At 46.3% G+C, this 13469-nt stretch overlaps 1 protein-coding gene across 1 annotated transcript in view; it reads right to left on the bottom strand.

Annotated features, from left to right (window-relative positions):
* Positions 1-10163: 10163 nt before the first annotated feature.
* The window catches only part of EIF2AK3 (eukaryotic translation initiation factor 2 alpha kinase 3), a 68536-nt gene continuing 65230 nt past the window's right edge, over positions 10164-13469 (bottom strand). Inside the window, exons 16-17 of the mRNA XM_021697346.1 lie at positions 13030-13092; positions 10164-11357 (exon numbers count right to left, since the gene is read on the bottom strand). Of these exons, the coding sequence (XP_021553021.1) occupies positions 11157-11357; positions 13030-13092 (264 nt within the window). The 3' untranslated portion in view covers positions 10164-11156. The remainder of the gene's footprint in view (positions 11358-13029; positions 13093-13469) is intronic.

Raw genomic sequence — 13469 nt, 5'->3', positions numbered from 1 at the left:
AAGAGAGAATGAGACAGAAGAAATGAAAGCACTGACTATAGAGAACTGCTGAAAAGCTTTGTGGTAAAGGGCAGTGGGGGGGAGGGGAGCAGAAAAATGGGCAAGGACATGGGAAGTTCACAGAGAAAGAAATACATGTGGCTTCTAAACATAGGGAAAGACGCTGTACTTCATAATCAAATAAACCAAATCAAATAAACCGAGATGTCATTTTATACCTATTAGATTAGGAGAAGTTAAAAAGTTTATACTATATTGTTGGAAGGGCAGAGAAGCCAACCATCATCCCTTGTTTTAGGACTTCAAATTAGCACAGCCTTTCTGGTTGGCAAAAATGTACTTTCGCTTCCGCCCAGTAATTCTACTCCTTGGGATGTCCCAATGCATAAAGTCACACAGATATTCAATGACTATGTACAGGTATATTCACATTATTATTTATAACATTTATAATAAAACCCTGGAAGAAATCCAGATGTCCATCACCGAGCCCCACTGTGCAGCATTCATTAATGGAACACGAGCAGCTGTATGTAGATGCGGCAGGATCGTTCTGGACCAGTAAACAAGGAAAGCAAGGGTATATGATCTCCCATTTGTGACGAAAGGGGATACCCACATACACGCCTGTGCAAGTCGGGGAGACTTCTAGGAACATACACAAGAAAACAGGGATGACCCTGGAAGGGCGGACCAGGGTTCAAAGGCGGAGACATATCTTACTTCCTATTCTTTTGCACTGTTTGAAATTTTGCCCACGAACATGTACTGTGTTAAGAATTCACTTTAAAATAAAAACTTCTACAATGGGGTCATATCATGTAGAGTCGGAGGGGACTTGCAGGTGATCTAGCCCAGTGGTTCCCATAGCCCAAGTCCACGGTCGGGCTGTGTTGGAATCACCTGGGGGCTGTGAAGACGCAGAGCTGATGTGCGGAGTCGCATCTCATGGTCCCGCCTGGTGACGTGGATAATAGCTCCCGAGGCCATTGTGAAACAGAGGCAGGAGAATGCGGTGGGCACCGTGCTCACCAAGGGTACAGTTCCCTGGAGACACTGAGGGCCTTACAAGTATCAAACCCTGCTCTGGGGGCTGGTTATCAGTAAGAAGAGACCGTTGACAAAACAATATAACAGCCTGCATTAACCGTTTTACAGAAGATAACTAAAGCCCTTAAAAGCCCTAGGAGGGCAGGCACTATTCCTGTCCCCATTTTATAGATGAGAAAACAGAGGCATAGAAAAGTCACAAGCTAATGAGTGCCTAAGCCAGCAGTCTAGCTCTTAAGGTTATAAACGTAATGAAAAGAGAAAAGAAAAGGATTCGGACAGAGTGGAAGAGCACGTCTGGTACGGTGGTCCGAGCAGACCTCCCCGCGACCTGCTAGACAAAAGCTCTGCGGGCTGAGAGACTCGTGGCAAACACGAGGCCATCTGATGAAGATGGCTGGGTGCACTCACGGGACAGGAAGAAGGCCAGTGTGACTGGCTGTGCCGATTGTCAAGGACAGACTGAGGGAATATCTGATCACCTTAAAGCAGCCTTTCTCTCCTGGTATGATTACTTCTTTAGGTGGCAGTCCTGTTCTTTAGGAAATTCTTCCTTGGGCTGAGCTTTACTGATTTCTCCCAATAGCCATTTTCTCTTCTGTATCAAGAGAACCTCTATTTAAATTAAAAAAGAGAGGGGCGCCTGGGTGGTTCAGTTGGTTAAGCGACTGCCTTCGGCTCAGGTCATGATCCTGGAGTCCCTGGATCGAGTCCTGCATCGGGCTCCCTGCTCGGCAGGGGGTCTGCTTCTCCCTCTGACCCTCCCCCCTCTCATGTGCTCTCTCTCATTCTCTCTCTCTCTCAAATAAATAAATAAAATCTTTAAAAAAATAAAAATAAAAAAATAAAAAAATAAATTAAAAAAGAGAGAGAGAGAGAACTCCTAAGTTTTTTAGTTGGGCCATGGCCACCTAGGCGAAAGACTACATTTCCCAGCTTCCCTTGCATAAAAATGAGGCCATCTAAGTTTCAGCCAAGGGGCCATCAGCAGAAGTGATGTGTGCATCTTCCCTTCCTCCAACCTGTAGCTTAGACAGATTGTGAGCCAGATGAGCCCTGTGGGTGGGAAGACCAGAGAAAAGGAGGCTGGATGCCTGAGTGGTACACGGCAGTCATATCAGCTCTGGAATGTCTCATGAGAGAAAAACAAACCACCGGTGGTTCTCAACCTTGACTGAACATTAGACTCACCTGGAGGAGCTTTAAAAATATATTCATTGGGGCGCCTGGGTGGCTCAGTCGTTAAGCATCAGCCTTCGGCTCAGGTCATGATCTCAGGGTCCTGGGATCGAGCCCCGCATTGGGCTCCCTGCTTGACAGGAGGTCTGCGTCTCCCTCTCCCACTCCCTCTGCTTGTGTTCCCTCTCTCGCTGTGTCTCCTTCTCTCAAATAAATAAATAAAATCTTTTTAAAAAATATTTATTGCCTGTCCCCTCCTCCTCCATTTCTGATTTAATCGGTCTGAGGAATAGCTTGAGCATTAGATATTTTTAAAAGTTCCCAGCCACAGATGAGAACCAATGGTTTATGGCATTGTTGATTTGGGTTGGTAAACCTGTATCCTAACTAGTCCTCGCTAGGATGGGTTTTGGCTCTTAAAAAGCTGTGCCCAGGGGACAGTCACATTGCTCTTGCTGGACAGTTCTTCAAATCTGAAGTCAGATGACACTCCTCTTCCTAATGTCATCTTGTTCTGCCCTTCATTGGGCTGAGGGCTGATCAGGAGGAGAGTCAGACTGTAATCCTGAGATCTAATCTAGGAAGCAGGGGTTTTGGAGGAGGGGAGGGTTTGTGTGCACAGAGGGAGGAGAGAAGAGGTGACAAGCAGAGAAGCTGAGAACTAGGTAGCTTGAGGGAAGGCCAGGGGTCCGGTCATTATTCCTGAGCAGGGTGAGCACGGGGTGGTTATTCAGAGTTAAGGCTTGGCTGGTCAGCTGGTGGAGGGCCTCGTATGCCAAGCTCATGAATTTGACTTTTAAACTAAGGATGACCAGGAACCTTCAGAGGAGAGTAAGCAGGGAATAAATCGCATGGCCAGATTTGTGCTATAAAACATTTTGTCCTATCAGTGTGAAAATCGGAGGTGGGGTGGGCAGTTTTGAGGTGCAGGGAAAGGTGATATATAGATGAATGCAACCTACTTGAGCCTGAAGTTTTACTAGACACGTTGTCGATTGACTTTAAGCTTTAATTGTCCTAGAGTTCTGACTGAATGCCCTGGTACTGTTTCTAGGCTGGTTCTCCCCCAACCTGCACTGGCCCAGATTTTAGGGATCTGGAGGAGGGTTATAGGTCCCTCTAGAACAGCCCCTGCCCCTCAGGAATTGCCCCGGAGATACTAGCAGAATGACTCATGGCCCTACTGCTTTTTGTCTTGTTGGTGCCACCCAGAGTTCCAGAATGTTCTCTCAGCAATCTGGCTTGGGCTAGGCTACAGGAGAAGGTTGAAGCATAGCTAAGACCTTGCACACACTTCACCGCAAGTATTAGTGTGCATATGGATCACTTGGGGCTCCAGCTGAAATGTGGATTCTGACCCAGCAAGTCTGGGGTGGAACCTGAGATTCTGCATTTCTGCTGATGTTCCCAGTCCAGCAGCCACACAAGGCCCCACACAAAGCCTGCTCTTCTTAGCCTTAACTGCACCTGGGAATCACCTGGGAGCTTTAACAACTCCCAATACGTGGGCCCCACACCCAGTGGTTATGAGTTATAGGGCTGGAGTGTAGCCTAGCTAATGGCATTTTTTTTAGAGGACCCAGCTTTTTAAAACTTCTGTCAAGATCGAGAAGAGGTGCTTTAGAATCACCTAGGGAGCTTTTTTAAATGTAGGTTCTAGGGTAACCATTATAGTTTAGTAAGCGCTGCTGGAGATACTGCTGCCGGTGAATGATACACTTGGAAGCTTCCCCCTAGGAAGATGCCTGAGGGCAGGGATTCCGGAGAAAAGGTTGTGTGGGGGGGGAGGGGGCTGATTCTCAGAATTAGCAAGTGCCCCATTGGACCCCAGCCTTCTACAGCAGCAGGGCAACAAGGAGTAAATCACTTTTAAAGAAATAATCCCTTTACTTGCCTTTCCCACTAAGGTTAATATATCGGTGTGATTATTTCTGTAGAACAGACCCCAGAAGTAAAAGAAGAAGCTGCATGAAGAAGAATTAGCTTTCAGATTAAGACTGACACCGACCAAAAAAGTCATTGAAATGCATCCCAAGTAAATCTTTTTGCCATCTAGTATTGAAGAAACGAGATCCCGTTGTGGCTTTCATTGGTATTTCGCTGATGAGTAGCGAGGTTGAGTTCTTTTCATTCATTCATTCATTTAAACATATTTACGACTCACCTCTGATTTGCCTGATTATACCCATCGGGGGTAAATCTTTACACTTCGTAACCCCCAGTTTCCTCCTCTATAAAATGGGGGCGGTCACATCTCCCAAGGTCGTTGTGAGGCTTAGGTGCGATTTCATGAAAGTGCAGTGCGGGCTACAGGACTGGCTACGCAGCAGGCGGCCCAGAGCCCCGGGCGCAGCCGCTCAGCTGGGGGGCGGCGGCGGGCAGCCGTCACCGACCCGCGGAGGACCCGCGGCTGCCGCCACCACCTCGGGCTCCCGCGCAGCCTCTCCCCCGCCGCACGCCTCCCCTCCCCACCGCGCTCGTGCCCAGCCCGCGCTCCCGCAGCGGCCCCACGAAGGGACCCCAAACCCGGAGCCCTGGCGGGGGGACGAGGAGCCCCAGCCTTCCCTCGGTGTCTCGTCGCCCCCACGTGGCCAGTGTGAGCGCCTCCTCCTCCTCCCGGGGCCGGTTCCGCCCCGACCTTTCCAGGCGCCGCTCCCGGCTGCGCGCGAGCCAGACGCCGGGCCCCAGCCTGAGAATCCCGGGCGCATCCGCATAGCTTTGATCTCCAAACCCCCTGGCCACACTGCGCCCCGGCTCCCCGCGGAGGCAATCGAGGGTAGACTCGCAGGCTGCCCTGTTGACCGGCAGCTTGGGGTCAAAGTCCTGGAAGAAAGCAGGAATTAGCAAACACTAGCCCCTCGCCTGGCCCCACAGGCAGCCCCAAACTCCTCAGGATAACAAAGGACGCTCCTTGCTTGCTTTAATAATAACCCCACGTTCACAGCTGCATCACACGTTATCCCCACGTGATCAAATGCCAGCCTCTCTAGTCCTTGTCACATGCATATTCAGTATCTACATTTCTGTGCAATGGTTTATCTTTCCTTCTTCATCTCCTGTTTCCTTCTTTTCTGCTCCTTGAGTACCCAACAGTAATAGCTAGCGGTTCTTTCTGTATCTTTCCCTCGGGGCTTATCATCGTAGAATTGCATATATGCACATATTTGTGTGACTCTAACCCATACTTCTGTCATTTGGTCCTCGCAATAAGTCTTGCCCAAATATGCCCATTTTGCAGTTCAGGAAACTGTGGTCATGATTTCATTTACCTATTTACTGAGTGCTTACTACTTGCCAGGTGTTTTTTGTGTTTTTTTTTTTTTAAGATTTTATTTATTTATTTGACAGAGAGAGACACAGCGAGAGAGGGAACACAAGCAGGGGGACGGGGAGAGGGAGAAACAGGCTTCCCGAGGAGCAGGGAGCCTGATGCGAAGTCCAGGACCCGGGATCACTACCCCAGCCGAAGGCAGATGCTTAACGACTGAGCCACCCAGGTGCCCCTACTTACCAGGTTCTGTGATAAACATTATATCTTTTACCTGAATCTTCACCACCTGTTATTTGCAGTTGAGGAAACTGAGAGCGCAAGGAAAATTGTAAACAAGTAAATAGTAATGTGGCCAACAGTGATGCCAAAGCTGGGTGAGGTCTTGTCACCTGTCACTCCTCCAAATGCCCTCTGGATTGAAGGGAACTCAGCGAGGTGGAATTGTTATGCTAAGAAGGTGGTGGGATGATGAGGGCCTTCCTTCCTTACATGCAAAACAGCAATGAGAAGATCTGAGTTGCGGAGGTCCTGGTAGAATTAAACGAGACCATGTTAAATCCTTCTAGACTATAGACCGGGATACAAAGATGAGATCAATGAACATACTGTAAATGCTGTTTATTGGTTTCCTTTTTCTTGTCTTGTTAATTTAATATTATTAATCCCTAAAATAGTGCATCCGATGGAAGAAGTCAAACAATACTGAAATGAAGTGAATTGAGGTGAATAATCTCCCCCACCCGCCTCCCCCAACTCCAGTCTCCTGAAGTTAACCAGCGTGGCATTGGGTAGGGTGTGGGTACTTCTGCACTTTCTGCCTTCAGAAGTACTTCATTTAGACAGATATAGAGGTTGTTGCATTTGGTAGCAGTTGTACTGTTCACACCCCTCTGCCACTTGCAGATTTGTCATTTATCTGCTTGATAGACAGTTTATGATTCCACTTATGCTGCTGACTTGTCTGCATAATACCCATAGTATGACTCTATCCTTACTTACGTAGCCATGACCCTGAGTGTTTCTTCAAATGGAGACAGAACATCCTTCCCCTGCATTGCTTCTCGGTATCAGACCCTCTCCCTGCCTCTGGGCAGGTGTGTGACCTTTCTGGAGAGTGAACATTTTCCCAGGGTCCTCCTGGAGGCCCCCGAGCTCTGTGCCAGCAAACGACACCGTCCTTTCTCCTCTTCCCACCCACACTCTTGCTGCTAGCAGGACAGGAACTGATCCCAAAGTTGCCGTCACCCTGACAATGTTCCGTGGGTGCTCTTTAAAAGCTCGTGTTATTTCATACAGAGGCAGATAGGGAGCCATGCACTGAAGCATCCCCTTTGGAGAAATCCTTCACGACGCAACATCACAGCCCCGTGGCACACGGTCCTCCTCTGGGCTGTTGGGCCAGCACCAGGGTAATGGCGTCTTTCAGCTCCCACTGCCCTGGCCCGGGGCCTCTTACTCTCGCTGGATAAAGGCCTCCTGCCTGGGTCTCTGTCTCCAGCTAATTCCCCCTCCAGTCAACCCTGTTCCTCACTTGCCACAGTGATATGGGTGATCTTCGAATAGCCTGATGTCCTTTTTCAGCTCAGCCACTTTCAGTGGCTTCCCATTTCCTCCAGGATAAAGCCCCAGCTTTCTACCACAGAGTCCTGGGAAACTCGTCATTTTTCAAAGGGCACCCCTGTCCCCAAACCACACCCTCGTTCTTCTGGATTCTATCCAAGTTCTGGCATCCGAAATCGGGGAGCCAGCTTCTCCTTCACCTATGTTCAGTCAATTCTAGGGTCCTGGCCTTTCTGCCTCAAAAATGATCCTCAAATTCATCTATTCTCCCCACTCTCACTACTGAGAACTCTCTTCCTCATTCCTCCCCTTCCCCACAAGCCTTCCCCTGGGCTGTTCTTGCTGCCTTCCCATCTTTTTAGTGCACCCCAGCATGCAGAGGACCAGAGCAGGAAGCCACTCTGCTGCTCAGAAGAGGGGGTGCTCAAGGGAGGGCTTAGGGATGCCAAGACTGTTGGGAGCAGTCGGGCACATACTGCCCCGTGTTTATTGTTTTAAGTCACTGTCCACTTGAATTTGAAAGCAACCTATGACAAAAGCATTATGAGACGTAGTGGGGTTGAATTTGATCATACCTGGTATGTTCTTGTCAGTCACATGTGGATACATGCTTTGTTGTTCTCATAATGTGTTGTCTGTTTGGAGGAGGGGAATACCTTTACAGGTGAAAGAATGTGGTGGTTTTTTTTTTATCCCAGACCTCAACTATTTCTTGAGGGGGGGAAAAGGTGAAAACGAGCCCCCTGGTGGCAGCTTCTGCAGTTGCATGGGTAGAATCTGGAGAGGGAAGTCTAAAGCAGGGCCTCCTAAATCTAGTTATGGAAAGAGCAAATGTCCCCAGAGGTGGACCAGAAAACATCCAGCGTTTCTGCTTAGCCCTTGACTTTTCCAGGAGTAGGACCGAGTCACTCTACGGCCCATGGTTAGGTTGGAAATTTGTTCTGTCTCCCACTTTCTTGTAGAAATAGAATTGCTTTGGGTGCAAATGCATCCAGAGAAAAGTCATCTGTGAGAAACAATATGGAAAAAAGAAAACCACCCCCAACATCATAAATGTCTGCTTTTCAGTCTACTACTGGGAGGCAGAGGCCAGAATAGATAGCTGGTTTTCGAGGTTCTCACGGTCCTCCTGACCTCGGGACCAGCACTCCCTTCAGTACTGGCGGAGCCTGGAACCTGGAAGATGTGCGTGTGCTTCCTCCTGGCACCGTGTCAGTAGGTGTGCGTGGCTCTCCCACCGCAATCCGTCCCCTGCAGGGCCGGTTGGAGGTGGTGGATGCCTTGCCCTCCAGGGACAGCTGAGGAAGGAGCTAAAGGGGGCCCCATGGTGCCAAGTGTCCCAGCCTGTTGCTCCTCTCATTTAAATGGAAGCATAAGGCCCCCTTCCTTTAGGAAACTTCTAGGATGTGAGACTTCCGGTTTTCGAATTAGGATTGTTCAACCGTCTTTTCCCCGTTTTTGCCAAACAGTTATTGCAGTCATGGGGACATTTCTCTCCCTTTTCATTTGGCCACCTCCTGAGGGCTGCAGCTGCACCAGCCACAGCGTACATTCTCCGAATTCAACTCCTCGGCCTTGTCATCAAGCACCAAGCTTTAGGCTAGATGCTGTGGGGATGACAGAAGGTGCGCCCCTACCCTCTAGGGCCTTGGCTATTAAGAAGGCTGATGTGCACCGGAGGACTGGCTCATCTGCAGCCTGACAATGCTAAGTGCTGGAGGGAGAGGCAAGTGTGGGGGCAGGGGGCTCGGAAAAGTGCCATAAAAGCAACAGCTTGAAGGGAGAGGTAGGGTGTGGCGTCAGGAGAAAGGGTTCTGGGTGAGGATGCAGCAGACGCTGTCCTGGCGATGCTGAGGACTTGCTGGGTCCCGCTGGCCCAGCCCCTACACTTCCCAGGCCTGCTTTCCTACAGCTAGCCAGCAAAGGCACACGCAGAATTCAAATGACAGAAGGCCTGGGGCACCTGGGTGGCTCAGTTGGTGAAGGTTAAGGGGTTGACTCTTGGTTTCAGCTCAGGTGGTGATCTCAGGAGTTGTGGGATCGAGTCCCGCACTGGGGTCCAGGCTCAGTGGGGAGTCTGCTTGAGATTGTCTCTCTCCTTCTCCCTCTGCCCCCCCGCCCCCGCTCACATTCTCTCTAAAATAAAATAAATAAATCTTAAAAAAAAAAGGTCCAATTCTGTCATAAAAGAAATGTGCAAATCCTTAGACAGCTTGGTACAAGGGAGTAGGCAAAACCCTGACTGGAAACTGGAATACCTGCATTTGGGTCCCGGTTCCGCTCTGGCTTTGTGGTCCTGGGCACATCGTAGCATCCTTTCTGGGACCCGAGTTTCACCAGAAGGAGAAGGGCAATAATGACGCCTGCCATGGCCAGCTCTCGGCGTTGTGACGGAAAGGGTCTACAGCTGGGACTGAGTGGCGTGCTGGGAAGAGATCAATACGATGCCTTCCCCGGATGAAGAGGAAAGGGGTAAGGGGTCGGACGAGGCCGACCAAGAGATGAAGAAGAGAGAGGGAGATGGGCTGGCCGGGAGCCAAGCGGAACCCCGGAAGGAAGACCATGTACAAGCTGCACTGTGCAGTAGAGAGCACAAATACCTGTGACGTGCTTTTCCAGCTTACACACTGCTCATAACTTCGGGGGCAGACATTACTTGTGTGTAAAATGGAAGTAATCACGCATTTCCCGCCCCGACAGGTTGTGTCGGGTTGGTGAGTGCCTCGTCCGCCCAGCAGACCCCGCGCCTCCCCAGGGGACGTGCCAGACACACTGGGACCAGCACAGCCGGCACTGCCCCAGCCCTGGGCTCTGCAAGGTCTCCCTTCAGGGCGGGGTCCTCCTTCTGTCCCCGGTCCCTGGCACGGAGTAGGCATCGGGCGAATGCCACCTGGTTATGAGTCCGGTGACTTTTGAAACAGACTTGGTTTTGTCACGTCTTTGGGAAAGAACAGAGAAGACACACCTGCTTGGAATAGGTTAGCAAAAGTTTTCTTGCAAGTAGGGTTATGACCCTTCCTAGACCTGTGATCCCATTTTATAAATTTGAAAAACTACCATTTGAGGCTAATTCCCCAAAATAAGAGTCAACTATAAATATTTTTTTGAAGTTTTATTAAATCACTTAGACTTGAAAGAAGTCACAATACTTAACACACTTAAGTGCGTTCTGTACACCACCAACCCAAATGGATTGAGTTCAGAATTTTTATAAATAAAAAATAAACATATTTACAGTGAAAAATAAAAACATGTTAGCAAGTTAGATGATGAAACTGTTATCTAGAATCAGTTTTGGGGAAGTACCAACCTACAGGATTACACATAAAACATTTAAGATTTCATTATGTTTAAAAGTCCATAATTGAAGAAGTTAGTTGTAATATATGATTCATGTCTTACTACGGCTTTTTACTTCCCCAAACCAGAACTTTTGGCCAATTTACACAAAAAGCTTCATTTTCCCTTTATTGGAGGTAAAAGTACAAAAAAGCTCTTAAACTCTCCCTAGAACCATCTAAGGAATAAAGCTATTTAATGCTACAAATAACACTATAAAACTAGCTATGGACATAAACCATTATACAATTTGTGCTACTCGTCCTCCAAAATAGTGTGGATTCTTTCTTCATTTACACACCAGGACAAAAATGGAGTCAGCTTTTTTTGGAAATTAGTTTCAAAATCATCATCTTGTCTCTAGAAAGCATATTTCTAGAATACAGTTACCACACTGTAGGAACTCTTTCTGTACTATAAAAATATTTCCCTTTTAATTCTCTCTTTATATTTTAGGGATTGTTTCTACCTCCCCAGGCAAAGGTGAGGGCTATCAAGCTTGGCCAGCCAGTTTCAAGAGACCACTGAAGAAAAAGGACCACATATGATTTATGGATAGCCCTCTCCTGGAGTTTAGCAGTATAGAGTTGGCTCAAATTAGGTTATGTCCCTAAATCCAGTTTAAATATGACTTACAAAAAGTAGTCCCAAATAAAATTGAGCAAAGAAAAAAATTTTCAAGTTCACAATTTTGGAGAGCCACATTCCTAAAAGGCTATTCTGTGTCACCTGTTAGGCGTGCAAATATAAGTGAAGGCTAATTGCTTGGCAAAGGGCTCCGGGAGTTGCTGGAATGTCTTGAATGTTTTGTTCCCGACGAACTCATGGAGCGAGACCTCTGTCTGAGTACTGTTTTTCCTGGAAGCTCCAAGTCTTCAAATACAGCATTTTCAGTGATGGTGGTAGCTTCAGGTCGTTCCATGGGGGATGGAGAGAGCATGTCTTGAACCATCACATACTGAAATATAATAATCATTTTGAAATGAAGGGCCAGGTTTAGACCATGAAACAGTCCACTAAATCAGGAGTCAGAAAAGTTTTTCTGTAAATATATTAAGTTTGCGGGCCAGTTTCTGATGCAACTTCTCAACTTTGCCATTAAAGTACAAAAGCAGCCATAGACAGTAAGTAAATAAATGGGTATGGCTGTGTCCCAATAAAACTTTATTACAAAATTAGACAGTAGGCTGCATTTGGCCTATGGGACATAATTTGCCAACCCCTGTCCATTTTGTGGTAATTGGTTCTTTTCTAACATATAATAAAGGGTCTTAAGTCATATCCTTGAAACACAGACATAATCTGACTTTAAAAATGATTCCATTTTATAATTGCATGTGAATGTACAATTATCTCAATAAAAATTTCAATTAAAAATAATCATGCCAGAGATGAGTACCTAATCCCTTTTCTTGATTTTTTTTTGAGCCCTTCTTAATGTAACATATATTCTTATAAGCCACCCTGGAAACTGATTCATCAGTTTTGCAAAATATATAACAAAGTAATTTTTAGTAAAACGTATTTCATTTTAGCTTAATGTATCTCTACATTATAAAGAACTTTTAAAAAAAAATTTATTTTAAGTAGGCTCCACACCCAATGTGGGGCTTGAATTCACAACCCTAAGATCAAGAGTCGCACACTCTATTGACTGAGCCAGCCTATAAAGTTCATTTTTTAATGCAGTCCTTCATTATAACTTACAATACTGACAGGTAAATTTAGACTTTTCCCAATTTGATAATTAAAAGACAGTCTAACTTACTTCAATTTAATTATTTAAGAAAATTCAAGATGTATCCATGAATAAATTTTAAAATGATGTGTTTGGGGCGCCTGGGTGGCTCAGATGGTTGGGCGTCTGCCTTCGGCTCAGGTCATGATCCCAGGGTCCTGGGATCGAGTCCCGCATCGGGCTCCCTGCTCCTTGGGGGCCTGCTTCTCCCTCTGCCTCTCTCTCTCTCTCTCTGTCTCTCATGAATAAATAAATAAAATCTTTAAAAAAATAAAAAATAAAAAAAAATAAAAAAAAATAAAATGATGTGTTTGTGGACCAAACATATTATGGAATAAAAATGACAAAAGTAACAAAAACAAACTTCCAAGGCTCATTACACACAACTTTTATCATCAGGACCAGCTTAGTTTTTCCTTCCTACTCTTCTGAGCAATTTTACTGTGTCACTCACTCTGAGTGCTTTAACTCCAATCAATGGAAATTAGTGACATCCTGCCCCCTTTTTAAAGAAAGGAGCCAGTGTTTAAGATCCCTCCCAAATTCACTAAAATAAAGAAATTAGTGGCACAGTCAAAGCAGTAGCTCTATTGCCCCGAGTGTGCCAGGAGTTTAGCCTTTCTGAAGGGGAAGGAGGCTAGCACGTACAACCGGAAGTCGCCCGGGCGAGGACCACAGAAAACCCAGCCAAAGACCCCGCCCAGGACCCCGGCCTGAGTTCCCTCCCGTCTGTGATTTTAACAAGTTGTGTGCTCTTGGGATCAGGTCCCTTTCCTCTCTACACCTCTGGCTTGCTCATCTGTAAAATGGGAAACTGGTGAATTAACTGTGAAGGACCCTTTAAGTTCTAAATTTGATTCTCAAGAAAATAAAAGATTAGAATTATACAAACCTCACGAGGATATTTCTGAGTAAACAGTGGTGGAAATTTGAGATTTCTTACATCAGTTAAGATCTAAAAAGAAAGAAAAGTGTTACTTGCTTTTAAATGTTTTGATATATGGATCCATTTATTTAAATGTATTTTTTTGATACTCTAATGAAGTGACGAAGAAGAAAGGTTGAATATTAAACAGATGGAAAACTTATCAACAGCTTTTCCTGACCTGATAATCTACACTGAAGTACTTCATGAGCACAGATCTACATGCCATCAAATTATCAAAATCTAGAAAACAATTCAGATATAATTATGCTTTTATTGTACATATTATACTGACACCTGGATTTTAACTGAGAATGGATTGATTTGTGTAAAAAATAACTCATTCATGAGTATACATTTGTGCCCTTAAGTGGGCAACTTTTTCTATTAGTATCTAGCCTCTGTAT

Source organism: Neomonachus schauinslandi, chromosome 10 (assembly GCF_002201575.2).
Source record: "Neomonachus schauinslandi chromosome 10, ASM220157v2, whole genome shotgun sequence".
Lineage (NCBI taxonomy): Eukaryota > Metazoa > Chordata > Mammalia > Carnivora > Phocidae > Neomonachus > Neomonachus schauinslandi.
Note: the sequence above shows the minus strand (reverse complement) of the source record. Positions and strands in the feature narration are given on the sequence as shown.